Source organism: Marmota marmota, unplaced genomic scaffold, assembly GCF_001458135.2.
Source record: "Marmota marmota marmota unplaced genomic scaffold, marMar, whole genome shotgun sequence".
Classification (NCBI taxonomy): Eukaryota; Metazoa; Chordata; class Mammalia; order Rodentia; family Sciuridae; genus Marmota; species Marmota marmota.
In genome coordinates this window covers 23,977,137-23,993,868 of record NW_026000185.1, presented here as the reverse complement: position 1 = coordinate 23,993,868, position 16,732 = coordinate 23,977,137, and the positions used below count along the sequence as shown (strand labels likewise).

The window sequence follows — 16,732 nt, the reverse complement described above, 5'->3', positions numbered from 1 at the left end:
GAGTCTGCTCTCCGCGGGCGCCGCCCCAGGTCTGCGGCCCCAGGGGTAGAGCGCACCCGCCGCGGGAGTTGCCGGGGGCGCGGAGGGCTCTCGCCCGAAGTCCCCCTTCGATCGGTCGGACTTATTTAACTTTTCTTTAAACATCAACTACGGTTTCTAGTAATTGTTTAGTTTCACGGGGAAAGACAGCCCCCATCCACGTACACAAAAAGCCCGGAGACGATCGGGTTTCCGAGCCCTGGCCTCGCCTCCGGACGCTTCCGAGCCGGCGAAGGAGGAAACCGAGCGGCGAGCGCGGCCGTCACGGGCAGGGGCGTCCCGCGAAGGCAGCCGCCAGGCCCCGCTCGCCCCCGCGCCCCCGAGCGTCGTCTTGGTTTAAACTACCGAGGAGAACGATCCCGACAGTGGAAGGCGATGCAGGCGTTTTTCCTGCAAATAACGAAAACGTGCCCACGATGCGGACCCAAGGAGCCGAACGATCTGTGCAAATGCTTGGAAAGTGCAAGTGGAGGAAAGTTCACCGCCGAGGGGTGGAGGTGTCGGCGGCTTCCGCTTCACGCATAGGCCGAGGCGCTCGGCTCTGCCTCTGGGACCGAGCCGGCATGACTTGAGCCACCTGCTTGGGAAAAGGGGATTCGGAAGCCTTTTACGGGGGGCCAGAGGCCCACTGCGGTCACCATCTTCTGGGTGTTTTCCACGGAGGCCTTTTTGAAACGTCCCTTGCCCGGTTACACGAGGTGGCATTTCAAGCTTTGTGACATGTCAGTAAATTAAAGGGCTCAAAAATCTTTTATTAGGAGACACCCTCCTAAGCCTTCGCATACCTTGTGAGACTCACCTCCTTCATAACTTGCTGGTTGGCATCTTAATAATCAAGTCCTCAAGTTGGGTTCAGACAGAAGGACCCTTACCTGCCTATCAGGACTGCAGAGCCCCTTGCAGCTCACAATGGTGGCAGTCCAAGAAGGCTCTGAGTGGCCAACCAGAGGTCCTGCTCCCCCACACCCAGTGCAAGGAAAACTCTTGGGGTCCATTTCCTTTCCCTGCCTGTGTTTCTGCATATGCGGGCCGTCATTTGTTTACTATTTCTTTGGGCCAGTTAGAACCGTCTTAACAGGCAATCCCTTAATTTTTAAGGATTATTTCAGCTTGGCAAAATGATTTAACAGTGACGTTTTTCTTAAAAATTAAAAAAAAAAAAAAATCAGCTCCAGTTTGTTTTTTAAGCCATGAATGGACCAGCCATTTCAAGAGAATTCCAGGCCATCCTAACAGATATTTTTTCATTGAAGAATAGCAAAATACTCACATTGGGAAGTTTTTAGCTGGGAAACTCGTATGCTTAGAAATCTCCCTTAATGCTTCAGGATAACAACACTGTTAGTGTCATTTTTGGTTAACTTGGTAGTCTTGATCTGTTTGATGCATAACTTGTTCCTCCCCCCATGCAACACTTTTTCTAGTAGTTGATTTTCATGAAAAGTTACTGTGATATTTAGTTTTATTTAGTTTTGTTTAAGATGTCATCAAGGCTCTCAGTGTACTTTTGTTTTTCCTGCAGAGGAGGAAAAGTCCAGGGTTTATTTTGAACAGTATAATTGTGTGCAGTTGAGTACTTACTCTGCACATTAATTTTCCCCCTCAGTTCCATTAATCTTCTGAACTATCCCTATAGATAGAATATTAGAATTAAAGGAAAGGGAAAATAGCCATAGTAAAAATATTTTGTCATTTTTTTTAATCACCTGCACTGAAAACAGAATGTCTCCCTGATATGCACTGGAATGTCTCATCTTCGTCAGTGTAACAAGGAAAGACTAAGCAGAGTATCTTCTTTGTCCCTAAAAGCTGGCCCCAGAGTGAGAAAGCACTGTACCTCAGATCCCGCTCCTGGTGTCCTCACATTGCATGCCTTCCTTTGCGTGGCTTGTGAAGTGTGAAGGAGGTTGTTATGCCTTTGAGTGGAAATATACCTTAAAATTCATGTAGCACGTTGCTTCATTTTTATTTTTTCAAGTCCTACAAATATTCGGTGCTTCTGAAACATTCCAGCATTTTCCACTAAACCGACTTAAATGTTTATTTTCCAGAACTCAGTGTATAATTTAAATTGGCTTTCGTCTTGCTATTTAGACAGGCTTATTTCGCTTTCCTCAAGCCACTCTAATAATTAGCAGACATGAGCTGTAGAAAATGGGAAGGGACTCATGCTGGTGGCATGTACAGTGACGGGGTCTGGGCAGGTCGCTTGTGTCTGGTCATAAGCTTGTCCTGGTGACTCTGAGAAACAGGGATCTTTAGGTTCATCAGATGAAAATTAATTTCTGGGGGTATTGGCTGACACTTTAGTGAAAAAAGCTTAGCATTAAATAGTAGGCAATTCTGATTTGTGGAGAAAATTGAAAAATAGGCATGTCTGCAAGTAGCATGCAAAAATACCATTTCCAAAATAATGATCTGTCAGCGAAATTGGAAAATCATTATGCGAATGAGCTGAATTGCTTTGTGTATCATCTCATAGAAACATGTTTTGCACAGATAATATGTCTAATAAGGACACATTTTTAAAAGCAGATTTTTTTCTCCAGCAAATAGCTGCCCTGCAGCCCTCTCCAGCAGTAGGCTGGCACCACCTTGTGGATGATTCAGGAAACGCTGCTCTCCCTGTTAGGCTGTACTCAAAGGAGTGAAGTAGTTTAAGGTGGTGGTATTGGTGATGGGCCCACAGTGTCAACAGCAGGCCTAACCCTTTCCTCCCCTTCTTGTTTTTCAGGCTTCAGATGCCAGCTCTGAAAAGCTCTTCAACACTGTAATTGTGAACAAAGGTAAGGCTCCTTCATTCTTCTGAGTGGTGGCTTTTTTAACGTGAATCTCCTTGTTGTCCTCGTCTGGGAGGAAAGGGAAGGACACCAGTGTGGTCTTCTGCTTTTCCTTCTGAGCTGCTGTTCACGTTCTGTGCTTATGCTTGAGACAGATCTGAACGTTTATGATGCATTAAGAGTATCTTAAAAGAACACGCTGAGTCCTTGGGTGGGAGCCCACTGCTGCCCGTGTGACTGTGGCCTCCTGTGGGAAGCTGCAAGCGGGAAGGTCTCTCAGATGTCCTAGCTTGGCTGTGGCTTGCCAGCTCCCTAGCAGAGGGATTCAGTAGTCCCCTACAGTGCCCACTGCGGTGACCGACCCTTGGTGCTTAGTATTCACAGTGCTGCGGCCATAAACCAAGCCTTACTCTGCTGTGGGCTTTCTGTAAAGTTAATAAACGAGCCAAGAGGGCAGAATTTAAATATGCACTATCCCCATTAATTTCTTTCAGACCTCTATCTAGAGTAAGAGAGGCTAATGATATAGCAGTACATTAAGGGAGGACTTATCTTAAATCATTGCCAGTAGGCTTCTTGGCAGTTTTCATTTGTAGCAGTATTGTTGGAAATAATGAAATTTAGGGAAGTCTCTAATCATGGGCTTTGAAGGTGTGTAATTTGAAAGGTATAAATTATACAAACTATTTAGTCTTTGCTTTTCCACTATAGAACCTGATTTAGGGCCTTGCAGGATAATTGCTAAATAAAGAAGATGGTCTGCCTGTGATAATTTCTCTCTGTCACACCGGGGATCTTGGTAGCCCTGGATAAGAGTGGCTTCTCTTCAAGGGGACTGTGAGGCCATTTCAGCCTTCCGGGTGCCTTGGCTAGCATTTTTGTTAGCTGGTTAGTAAGACATTTCCAAGTGCAGTTATTTTGACTCCCAGATTATTTTGGAATTTGAACCAACTGCAATTTTAAATAGTACATTATGTTTAGCGTTCCCTTGAGGTGTGTGTGCTCATGTGATTGCTGTTACTCCTAGAATTACTGTCATATTGAATTTTATCTTTTTTATTGCGTAATAGAGTTCCAGTTTTATATTTCATCATATTTTTTGATGGACTGAAAGTTTGTATAAATTTGTTATCCATAATGCTAAAAGCCCAATAAAAGAAGATATGTGCAGTTCCTAGCAGACAGTGCTCATGCGTAAAAATACATAATTGTTTACTGCTCATTTTGATGAGGGAAGAGCTTGGGAAGACAGTGGGGTGTCCTGTGAGAACTCAGGGTACCAGAGGGAGACTGAGCAGGGGAGGGCACAGAAGAGGCTTCTGGGACTCCTGACCTGCCCAAACAGCCAGACAGGACTGAGTCTTTCTTTTGCTAATTTGCTATTAAAAGCTTTGGAATGTGTTTCCCCTTCCTGGGGCTGCCCTGAAGGCTCTGGCTCTGGGCTGGCCTTGGGCCTCCCTGGCCCTGAAAGACCCCTCAGGGCGATGGAGAGGGACTGAAGAGCTGCCCCCCTGCCCCCCCCCCCCTTCCAGTCAACCTTTCCCACATTCTTATTTTTGTTTACTTACAGAGTGTGATTTGTGGCATCTATTTGGTTGTGAATAGTCATCCCCTGACAGGGCCCTTTCTTCTGAGCTGCTTTTCTGGGGGTGATTTAGTCGCCTTGAAAGGATTAAGGTTTCTTTGTGTACTAAAATCAACATAGGCTTTTTCTAAGCTTTGCTTGGGAAACCATACACAAATAAGCATTTTAGTTGATGGCAGATTATTCCTTTGCCCCTTATTTCCATCAAAATGGCCTTTCTTTTCTCCTCCAGAGTTTCCCCTTAATGCCTTATGCTAATTCTTGTTGGTAACATGAATGACAAGAGCGGAATCAGTGCAAATCCAGGTGCTGCAAAGTAGACTGCCCGGTACCCGCACCCCTCCCTGGAGAGAAGGCATTGCAGGGGGAGGCCTGGGCAGTTTTGTTAAGGGGATTAGTATTCAAACTGCTAAATATCAGGAAAACAACTTCAAAAAGAGATTCATTGTGCAGCGATAATGTCAATAATTGCTTCAAGACAGGTGCAGAGTCTTGTTCTGTGCTTGGGTTTGGGTCTGTTTCTGCTCTGGGTAGTGCCGGTGTTTACTGGATGGATGGTTGACAGGGCCTCCAAGGAACTGTCAGCTCCCAGCACATCAAGTTCAAGTTCTCCTGCAGAACAGCCTGCCTGCCTGAGAGTTAGGTTTGCTGTCTCTGTCCGGTGTCTTTAGCCAAGAGCAATAAAAAGCCTTGCAAGAAAGGGCAAATCTACACCAGGTAACAAACACTGCTGGGAAAACCTTCAAGGCCTCAGCGTGCTGAGCAGTCTAAGGACAGTGTGGGGGAGCTGACACCGTGTCCCTCCATCTGGAGACTCTCCCTCTCAGAAGCCTGGCAGTATTCTGGCCTGAGAGGAGCGTGGCTTTAAGCTCTTGGTGAGGTTATGCTGGCAGAGTCGGTCCATAAAATTTCCCTGCAGGAGGGCAGTGCTAATCTCACCAGCTGATTGTAGGGAGGAGGCTTTGACATTGGGCTTTACAGTGCTGGAGAGGATGCTCTGAGCTGAACAAGACCGGGGCTCAGGTCCTGCCTGTCTGCTCCTGAGCCTGAACCGGTCATTCAGCCCCTGTTGGCCAGGATTGCCAGTCATGGTGAAATCAGCCCTGGCCAGCATCTCTGGTGGGGACAAAACACTAACTGGAAAGGGCTGAAACAAGGGCTCAGGGAATGTGTTTTCTACAACTTGTCCAAGGACTTTGTTTTGACTCCCATATTGTAGAGTCCATTCGAGGCAATGGAGAACCAGTCAGAGCTTTCCTTCCAGGTGTTCCAAACATGGCTTCCATGAATGCCTTGTATTTCCTGTTTGGAAAGAAGCTAACCAAGCAGCACGTGGTTACATGTGCGCACAACACGCAATGCAGCGCGCGAGGCAGGGTGGAGTTGGGCCTCTGCATTGTAGGGATTCATGCTGTAGACATAAAAAATAGTTTAATCAAGGTCATGGTTGCCTTATTTAATCTTTATGTGTTTAAATGTTTACAGGATGTTCATGTGAATTTTATGAATCCTTCTGTCTTTGTTACTCAACCATCTGCCAAAGAAAAAATTAATTTTCCCACTGAGACAGAAACAGAGAAACTGACTTACTGTCCCTGTTTAGCAGGACAAACTGCCCTAAGAGCAGCAGGATGCGCACCCCAGTTTGTGGAGCTTTCATTCCTAGAGGGACTGGCCAGTGCTACTGCCCCTTCTCAGGTGCTCCTCCCTGTGGCCTTGCCACTTTGATGTGTAGTTAAGAGCAGGAAGGAGGCTCTGGCTGCTTGCAGTCACACTCATCCTGCTGGGTGATGAGTCTCTTCTCCAGTTCCTGGTGACTGAGAGCAGAGCCCCAAGGAGGGAACAGAAGGAAGCCTTCATGGGAGGTGGGAGGAGGAGCAGCAAGTGGTCAGGTGTTGTGGAGCCTTCTGTTCTCTGGATTCCAGCCCTGAGGGGGGCCCAAGATCCACACTGGGAGGAGGAAGGCCCTGAGCCACCTCCCTTCCTGACTCCTCCCAGGACTGATCAGCAAGCTAGGCAAGCCAGACATGGACCCTGCGACTTTCTCACCCCTTCTTTCCTCCACCTTTGTCTCAGGTTGTAGAGTTGGACCCTCCTGGGCAAAGGCCCTGAGCCAGCAGGGAGGGAGCTGTGCCCAGCTAATGGGCATCTCTGGGGGGCTGGAGTGGGAAATAGTCCAGCTGGGAAGGGGTCCTGAGTTCTGCTCCCTCCTGCCATGAGCACCCTCCTGGGCAGGACCCACCACACCCGGTCAGATCAGCCCTGGGGAGTCCGAGTGGGTGCTGCGTCTCCATGATGAGCACCACCTGGAGCTGGATCTGACTCTGCCAAGGCCTGACCATACCTCGTAGTGGACCGTGCCCAGCCTCCTGGGCTGACTCTGTGCTGAGGGTTTCTCAGGGGACTCAGATGAGATGGAGCCCCAGGTTAGGCGTGTCCTTTGCGTGTTTGGCCGTATGGCTTATCAGCATCTTGGAAAGAAGGTCTGACTGAAAAATAGCCTGAGTTCTGAGGAAAGAGGCGAGAAACAGGTTACCCAGAAATAGTGCTGGCTCAGAAACTAGGCGCCTGTGCATCCCTAATGGCTGTGACACCATTTCGTAAGGTTTAGACATGAGGGAATTCCTTGGTTTCTCAACAAAAAATGGTTAAGAGTTCCATTATCACCAGAGCCACCATTGGCTTTGAGGAAAGTCCCTCCCCTTGGAACGATTCCAAGTGCATGGAGATACTGCTGTGGACTGTGGGCTGGCTTTCTAAGAAAACAGATGGTTTAGACTGGAGTCCACATATAAAGAACACAAGGGGAACGTTTCCGGTCCTCGTGGTGGCCAGGTACAGGTAGGCATGCAGGACGAGGTACAAGGGCCTTCCCGTGTGCGCAGGAGTGGACAGGCCAGCCTCAGCTCTATGCACTAGCTGAGCTTTTGTCACCTCTTAGATCCCAGCTAAGGGGACGTTGGAGCATCACTTGTCTTGATTTTTCTCCCCCTGGACCTTTTCTGTGCTGTTGGAGCGTGTTCCCTGGGGTTTTTAGGAGAGGGAGATGTCTGGTGTGTGGAGAATTAAATGGTGCTGAAGGGTAGTTGGTGCCTGGTGGGAGACAAAGTCCTGAGCGCCTCCTCCCCCTGGAACTGCAAGTAGCGCCATCAGCCCCTTTTGTCACAGAAACTGACCTTCCCTTGGAAGCAGCCTCTAGAAAGAAGCTGCTGTGTGGAGTTCTTCTTTGAAAATTCTTGGAAACAGATACTTTGTTCTGTTGGTGTGAAGCCTCCAGTAAGAGCCTAGAACTACTCCATGTTGTGACGAGTGTCTCTCTCGACCTGTGTCCCATGGTTGCCGCTGGTCCTCCTGCAGAAGGCCTGCTGCGTGTGCAGGACCTGGGTAGAGCAGGCTCCCAGCGCTGCTCTTCTGGCAGAGGTGGACAGTGCTCCATGCAGAGGATTTCCAGGTGTCTTTGGGGACGCACTCAGTGCTTTCCAGGGGGAAGGCAGAAAGCCGGATCCCAGGCCCAGATGCCCTGTGCCCGCTTGGGAGCCCATCAGAGTGTAAGGGACGCTGGAGGCCCTGTTCAGACTCCCAAGCCCTGCGCTTGTTTTATTAGTGATCACTGGGTCCTCGGAAGGAGCCGCCCCAGCCTGGCAGGCTGGCTGAAGGCTCAGGTGTCAGCCCCTCACCCTGTCCTGCTGGCCTCCAGAGTCATACACCCTTCCTGGGCGCCACTGTGATCAAGAAAACAAAAGCCTCAAATCCATCCTCAGACCTTGAAGGAAGAAAGTTAAATGACCACAAGGGCCCTCCCTGGACACTGTCAAGTACTGGCCAGCTCCGAGTGAAGGAGGCCTGCACAGACCCACAGCCTCTGATCATTTCTGGTTTCTGACAACTGCAGAAAAATGTTGTTTTCTCTGAAAATGTATGTTTATTTAACTAGGTTTCTTTTTGCTTCACAATCTGGATTCCATTCAGTCAGTTACCACTCCAATTAACTAACAATTATTTAACATTAACAGTAATTACAGACGCCAGTTAAGCGCCTACAGATGTCAACCGTTAGCTTTGTACCTAATCACTCAATGAAATGGAGAAAGTTCAACAAACATCAATTAGCCAAGCAATTAGTATGAGTTAGGAAAGAGCATGTTATCATGTGTGAGCTGATTCAATTTATTTTATTTTGGCAGTAAAACACACACAGGCAAGCGCAGTAAGTTCCTCAGATAAGATACAACTCCATTGTTTCGCAGCTTACTAAGAATTCTTTCCTTTCCCGTGCACAAGTCAGACACTCTTGCCTGGAATTTATTTAACAAACAAAATTTGTCTCAATTACTGGGAAAGCCCAGCAATGCTCAGTCTCGGGAAGCAACTTTGGTGAATTATGGACCCAGTGCACACACTGGACGAGGAAGTGCCAGGAGCCCTCAGAGGAGAAGATGATTGATTCCCACTCGAGTAATCTGCTCCGTGCATTTCGGATTTTTACCAGTTTATTCCTGAACCTTTGGAGCTAGTGCAACAGTGATTTTATTAATTTCATGGTGCCTGAACTTTTGCTCAGCTGTCTTGTATTTAGCCTGGAGCTAACATACCTCCTTGCTCAGTCTGTGCTTTAAAAAGCAGAAACGTCTCTCTGTTGAATTCTGCTCCTGAACCCGCCAGGGAGACTCAGAGGTTCTCTGTCCCTCCTCCTGTCCCCCGAGACTCCAACCACCCCCCCCCCTCCATAGGCTTGATCTCTGTGGACCTGCTGAGCCTGTCTGGATGTACTGGGAGGGTACGTTCTAAGGCCCAATTACAAGAAGTGGCCCATGAATTGGTATTTGGAGACTCATTTTGCCTCCAGGAGGAAAGAAAGCTGGTCACAAGAGGCGGTGTCTCTGGCTCTCTTCCTAACCACCCCCTGAGGCCTGTGGGTAGGAGTGGAAGAAGCCGGTCCCTTGTGGAGTGCTCTCTCGGGTCCCTGTGGGTCTGATGTGCAGGATTTTCCATTTGAGTAAGCCTCTCTGCAGGAACTGAATCCAGGAGTTGGAAAATAAATACAGTGCCGCTGGCATGGCTTAGGGTGAAACGTCACTTTGCCCCTTGGGCTCTCTGTGGAAATCATTCACTGGTGCACAGTGGCCCGCGTAGCCCACGAGGTCTTGGCCCTTCTGATTAATAGGCCTGTTAGTTGGCCTTTGTACATTTTTGCTACAGTAACAAAATAACCTCCAGTGTCTCCTGGTGGTGTCAGCCGGACATTGGCTGGTGCTGGACATGGGCTGGTGCTGCGGGTGTGGCCGCCTCCTCCTCCTGGGGCTACCTGTGTGGTAGTTTTCCTGGGAGACAGGACAGAGACAGCCTCTGTACCAGGCCTTCTCAGGTCACAGCCATCACATTGGCAAGAGCAGGTCACATGGCCAAGCCTGCCATCAGTGGAAGGGAAGATGCACAGAGAGGAGGGTCCTCAGGGACACACCTGGAAGGAAGGAAAACAGTGCAGGTGATGCTATCACCTGGGGCCCATTTCCCAAGGCCAGGACCTGCTGCTGGTGCAGACAGAGGGTGCTGCACTGCCACTGCCTAGAGACCTGTTCACCCAGGCCCCTTGCTCTGCCCAGGCCCCTTGCTCCGCCCAGGCCCCTTGCTCAGTCCCTGTCATCTGGATCACTTAAGTCCTCAGGGAATTAACTGCTTCCTTGTAATTCACCTGGCTTAGCTTATTGCTGGCTTTGAAGGACTATGGGCAGAGCTACTCTAGAAGGCAGAAGTGACTTCCAGGACTGTGAGGGACATCTGTGGACTGGCCAGACGTTTAGCTCTTCATGACTAATCTGAAGAAACTTGGTCTGCCGCACTGGCACCAGCACTGTAGTGCAGAGTAGAGGTGTCGTAGGGTTGAGTTAGCATGTAGGCTGTGGGTTCCAGGTGGACACAGGCACAGGGTAGAATCTTGGCTTCCCTGCTTAATAGCTGCAGGACTGGGGCTACTTACAACTTCTTAGAATCAGTTTTTTCTTCTGTAAAATGGGAGTAGCCAAGCCTATCCTAGTTTCTATGAGGATTAAATGAGAGTATTATATAGAAAGTGCTTGGCTGCTTTGTGCTGTATTTTGATGGGGTCACATACTTGGCTGAGCACTTGATAGGCATGACCTCATCTACCTTCACAGCAGCTCGTCCATTAGAAAGTAACTTAGAGATGGTGTCTCTACCCTGTGTGAGGGTGCTAGAGTTCTGTGGGGACAGCTGCCATTCGTCATGGAGTACTTGCTTTTTGCCAGGTAGTGTTCTAAGCACTCTTCACATAATTCACTCAGTTTTCAAATAAGGAGGCAGGATCAGAGTGAGTAAATAACTTGTGCCAGCTCACACAGCCAGTTAGTGGTGAAACCAGGTCCAGCTGTCTCAAGGCAGGTGCTTCTGACAGCCATGCTGTGCCAGGACCTGGGGACACAGCAGAGGATCAAATAAGGGTCTCTGTCCTCACTGACGGGCGAGCAAAACAGGTTGGTAAATAGAGGGACATAGAGGAAGTTGGTGCTGTGGGAGGGCACAGGCAGGGACCCCCAGCCAGGCGAGGGTCTCCTCAGGGCTTCCCCACACCTTCCCCAGATAGCTCATGTTCTCTGCAGGGTGGCAGTTCCCACCAGGACTGTCCAGCACCCAGGAGAGCTCCCACTGTCCTGTCCACAGAGCTCAGATTCAGGCCCCCCCAGTTCCTGGCCTTCAGAGGAGGGTCCTTCTCCCAGCCTCTGCCCCACGCCCACTCCCAGGCCTGCCAGTGAGCCCTCTTTGCCTTGCCCCAGGTTTCAGTGGTGACAATCGGGAGCTCACACAGGGGCATTTCCCTTGCCACCACCACGCAGGCTCAGGCCCTGATCTGTGCTGGGGCACGTGGGGCCCAGCTGCTAATGGGGAGCCGCATTCTAGGGCGCTCAAGTCTGCTTCTCTGACCCTCGTAAACCTTCTCTTGTAAAGACGGAGGCTGAGAGCACATCATTGCTTTTCTAAGAGTCCTTCTGAAGAGGGAAGTGTCTCAAGTGTGCCCGTTAATAGACTGATGTGGGAGGCGGTTATATTTGGATGCCTTTAAAAGCCACTTGGAAAACATTTTCCCCTCTTATCTATCACCTTTCACATCTCTCAGCAGAGTAACACTAAAACCTAATTTTAGCCACGATGACATCATTTTCTCATTATCTGTTTATAGCCAGGATGGGTTTTCCATAGTAAATCTCCTCTCCCTGACTGCCAACTCCCCCAGCCTCCTGGGCCCATCTCTTCAGGCTTCTTACCAGAAAACTTCATCCAAAACCTGGATTTGACAAGCAGTCTTCTAAAACCAGATTTGTCACCTGCTAAATAAATGACATCAATGATTATTCCATTTATTTCTTCAGTTGGCTTACAGGAGAAGCCATGTTGAAATTGATCCTTTCACTCAACAAATAGTGAGCACTGACCACCTCGCAGGGCTCTGGCACATGGCCAGAACAGGAAGAGTTTCAACTGCTTTCAGATGCTGAAAGAAACTTGTTTCCCCCTCCCCCTCTTTGTATTGTTGGGGTTTTTTTGTTTGTTTTTGGCAGTACTAGGGATTGAACCCAGGGCCTCCACTTGCTGGGCAAGTTTCTTTTAAACTTTTTAAGTGGTGTCATGGCAAAGAAGTCACTTACTAGTTTAAAAAAAAAAAATAGTCTTAAGGCTATTGGGAGGCAAAGCTGATCTAAGATGAACCCTGAAAGGTCAGCCAACCAGAGACAGACCAGCCCTCAGAGGCCTGTGGAGCATGTTACCTGTCGAGCCACAGTGTGCCAACCTGAGCTCTCTGTCAGCTGAAACCTACCCCTCGAGTCTTCCGCTCAAGATCAGCGCTGCTGTTACGTCGGCTAACTAAACCATGGCCAGGACTGGGGGAGCTTTAAGGGTCTGTGGGTGGGTCCGTCCGTTGCCCTCTTGCACGTCTCCTCTGAGTTTGATGCCTACACACTGGACAGGTTGGCACACTACAAGGATACAAGACCTAGGCACCTGCGCACAGCTTCTTGTCCCAGTCAGTGAATCTCAGCATTTGACTTGCTTTTTTAACTGTAACTTTAAACAATGGGACGGACTCTGACGTTCCTGTGGTTGGAAGGCCAATGTCTGGGCTGCAGTGTTCCGTCCCTCGAGAGCTGCCAGAGAGTGGCCTGCATTGAGGGATGTAGCGCCAGGTACTAGTCAGGTGGCCTGACTTCAGTCCAGGCTGGTGAGGGGTCATGAGATTAGGCCTCTGGCCCCTCAAGAGGGACTGTTGCTCTGTAAGGAAGATCTTAGGGGCAAGAGATGGAGCCTGGGCACGAGGGCATAGGAGAGCAGCATGAGCCTCCGCAGCTCAGGAGCCAGCTGTTACAAAGCATGGTGCCCTTTTCCTGCCCGGATAGTGCAGATAGACGGATGGTGCAGACAGGCGGCCTTGGCTGCCTAGCAAACGTTTGGCCCCGTCTGTAGGAGGCCAGGGTGTGGGCGCCTCCGTCCTCGACTTCTCAGTGGGCTGACTGGCATCACTCCCTGTCTCCTAGGGAGGCATTGCCACAGGGGAGATGGGGGGGCGGGGCCGATGCCAGAGAAGGTCCCCGCCTGGGCACCCCAGGGGTGAGTGCCAGGCAGCTTCTGTTCTGAGGTGGCTCACTCGGGTGAACGCGGCTGGGCATCTAGGTCATGGGGCTGTCCCCACCTCCTGTCCCCGTGAGCTGGCGGACCCTGATTCTCCCGGGTGGTCCAGCTCTTCTTACTGGGCAGTCTTTTTCTCACCTGCCTTTGGCTAAAAGGCGAGACAAGGGGGACTTCATTCTCTCAGCAGGGCCTTGCCGCTGCTGGACTTTAGCTGTGTTCTCCTGGCGTCTGTTAGGAAAGGTCTCAGGGGTTCCCTGAGAGGTGGCCCAACCAGAGTCCCAAGTGGGCCTGAGGAGGGGCAGGGCAGTGCTGTCACCACCATCCACAGGCACCTGCAGGAGCACCCCCTCACCTGAGGTCAGAAACCTTGGAGAGGAGGAAGGCCACAGATGGCCCAGTGAGGACCTTGGGAAGCAAGTCCCTGGGTCAGGGCCGGGCACCACGCCGGGGCTCTGGAGCATTAGACCACAGGAAACTCATGGTCTTGCTCTTTTGCGTTTGGCCTCGGGCCAAGTTGCCCTGCGTGATGGCCTCTCCCCAAGATGTAGGCATCAGTAAGTTTGGTTTCTGCTCCGGGGAAGGAGGACTCGTGGCTTCCACAGGCAACAGGGGTGACTCTCACCTCCACCCTGGCTCACGTGCCCCAAGGAGTAGGCAGTTGACAGAATGACCCCTTGTGCTGTTTGGTCAAGACTCTCCCCCAGAGTGTGCCCTCAGGTCCTGCGGATGCCTGGGTTGAGCCTTCTGCCTTCTCAGGCCCTTCAGGTGGAGGGAAGAGCTCCTACATCTCCTCCTGTGTTAGCTCCAGACCAACTTGAAATCTGCCTACTCTGAGGGTTTTGGTGTGTTGAAAGTTAGGCGACTTTCCGAGCTTCCCGGCACCTGCCAGGTATCTTATCCTATTCAAATACCCTAATTGCTGCTCGCTTCTCGCCGCACATCATCCCAGCACCCAGCTGACAAACCAGACCTTCACCTGAGGGCCTCATTATGCTTTCTGCCTGTGCGTCAGGCCAAAAATACCTCCCCAGTACCTGCTCAACATCCTGGGCTTCCAAGTGACAAACAAATAATTGGGTGAAACAAACCCTGGGCGCCAAGCGGCTGCCAGCGGAGTGGAGCACGGAGAGTCCTCGGCAATCACAGTCCCGGCGCTGCCTGGTTCGTGTCAGAGCAAATCTTTGAACAGTGGGTTCTGCTGACACCAGAGAATGACAGCTTTGGAGGTGGCATGCTAGTTACTGCTGCAAGTGAGGCCTCTCATGTGCTGCGTGACAAGCGGCTGTCATTCCCCTACAGGAGAACAACTGACACCAGGGCAGGAGGCAGACCTGCGGGGCGGGGCGGGGAGAGTGGCCCAGGTTCTGGTGGCCATTTGCATTATGGCAAAAGCTGGCTCCCCTAGTCCCCCACGCCGTCCCCTTGGGCTTCTGTTAAGCCTGTGAGAAAGGCTGCACTGCAGGCCTCCTCCTCCCTGCCTCCTGGCCCAGGACTTAGTTTATAGAGCGTGGACAGGCAGGCCTCTCCTGGTGAGGAGCCCACTATTGAAGGGGGAGGGCCGAAGAGATTCAGGTGCAGGGACGGGTGTGGGCCCCTGGTTCTGCAGTCTGGCCCCTGCAAGATGGCTCCGCAATACCAGCCCCCATGTCGTTAGGTGTGCAAGGCCTCAGGGTGCTCCCCAGGCTCTCAGAATTAGAGGTGGCAGGGGCAGGGCCACCCTTTGCTCAGGGAGCCTTCTGGGTCCTCTGAAGCACACAGCCATGGTGCAGGTGCGAGGAGGAACACCTGGGCAGTCGTCCGCAGACTCCCTCCCTGAATGCGTGTGCTGTTGAACCGTGGATAGGCGTGGCCCTTGTTGGGCATGTTTCTTTGTCTTTTTCTTTTATATGTCAGATGCAGCTGATCCGTTGGGTTCCAGCCTTTGCACACTGTAGCCTGGTGAGCAGGCCTACTGTGTGCGTGGCAGAGGCAAGGCCTGTAGCTGGGCCTGTGCTGATCTGAACGAGGCTGGGAACCATGACCTTGGGCCAGTGTCTTGCTGAGCTAACTTGCGCAACGACTTCCCAGAGAAACGCCAGAAACGCCGTTCTGCTCAGTTCCTGCTTGGCAGATGCTGCAGCCGATGCCACTGGCCACCTGCAGGAAGGAAGGGTCAGCACAGCACAAGACACACAGTCCTGGGCACCAGGGCTCCACCCCCAGGACCTGTTTTGTAAACAAAGTACCAAGCAAATTCTTTATCAAACCGTGGCCGTGCAGGACTGGAGAGTAAAGGACAGCAGTGTTGAGACTCCAAAATTGTAATCATTAAGTTGAGTTTTCCAAAAAATGTCATAGCAGTTTTGCATATGACCTAAGTAGGAGCGCTCCTCTAGATGACTCCAGGGGTAGGTGTTGGCAGCAGTGGTCCTCAGCTGGAGCCACATCAGAGCTGTGGTGCAGAGGATTGTCTGGACAGATGGCTGTCCCCCCAGATGGTTCTGTGAGGTGCAGGAGCTACCAGGGTAGGCTGAGATTCACAGGTGCTGATGCTTTCCAAGTGTAAATGCTGTTTCCAGTATATCTGAATTCAACATCGGCCCCAAGGTGTGTAGAATGTGAACATTACACAAGAAAGTGAGTAAGATTGTGAATATTACACAAGAAAGTGAGTTTAATGTTATCAGGAATCACAAGCTTCAAAAAATGGAAGCTCTCAGACCTCACTGGGCATGGAGAGCATTGTCCGAGTCGCCTTGGCCTGGTCCCGTGATGCTTAGGAGATGGGCACACTCTTTCTCTCCCTGCGGTGGTGTCTCCGTGTGACTCGGGCTCCGTGCTGCTTGGCCCTGTGGGTGGCTGTGCCCTTCAGTAGGGAAAGGAGCTGTGTGTTGTTACAGGGCAGGTGTGCAGGACCCCCAGTGGCACCTGTGCCCCGCTGTCCCCAGTGCCACTTCCCACACTGCTCACATCCACATGCGCCCGCCCTCTCCCTAGCCCCTGTTCCCCAAGTCTCTGGCTGGTTACATGAGCTAGGTCAGCTGTCCTGGAGGCTTTCATATGCTGTAAGCCCTCGTGGGGTCACTAGCTTGTTCCTCTGTCCCTTGTATGTGCTGTCCAGTTTTTCTTCCTCCCCCCGTAGCTTTTACTAGTGCATAGTGGTTGTGTAAAATGGTGTGACTTCTTGTGAGGTGTTTACCATGCACACAGTGTAGCTCGGCCAGTGTCCCCCAGTATTCCCCTTCCTCCAGCCATCCTCCAGGTACTACTACTCTGCCGTGCATTTTTTTGTGGGACCCCTGCACAGCCTCTCCAGCTTCCACATATGAGAAAACAGGTGACCCTTGATTTCTTGAGTTTGGCTTACTTTCTTAATGTTTTCATTTCCTTTCATTTTCCTGTGAATGACATAACTTCATCCTTTACGGTGGACTGAAACCCCACCGGGTACCCCTGCCGTGTTTTCCTGATCCCTTGGCTGGTGGTGGACATGCAGGCTTGCTCTGTGCTCTGGCCATTGTGGGGATGCAGTGCTGTAGGGTGAGGACTTGAGTTCTGCAGGTTGGGCCCCCGGGAGTGCTGCAGCTGGGCGCAAAGTCAGGCTCCCCCTCTGTGAGGAGACTGCAGCTGGCCCGCTGACCCACTGACTGTGGGTGGGGCCACAGCTACGTGGTGAGCTCAGGCTGAGGCACCTGACGCCTGCATCGTG

The 16,732-nt window shown here is 51.0% G+C and overlaps 1 protein-coding gene across 1 annotated transcript in view; it reads left to right on the top strand.

The window, feature by feature from the left end:
- Window positions 1-16,732, top strand: part of Auts2 (activator of transcription and developmental regulator AUTS2) — a 1,115,816-nt gene that overhangs the window by 1,033,537 nt on the left and 65,547 nt on the right. The window contains 1 exon segment of the mRNA XM_048790082.1: window positions 2,774-2,825. Within this exon segment, the coding sequence (XP_048646039.1) occupies window positions 2,774-2,825 (52 nt within the window).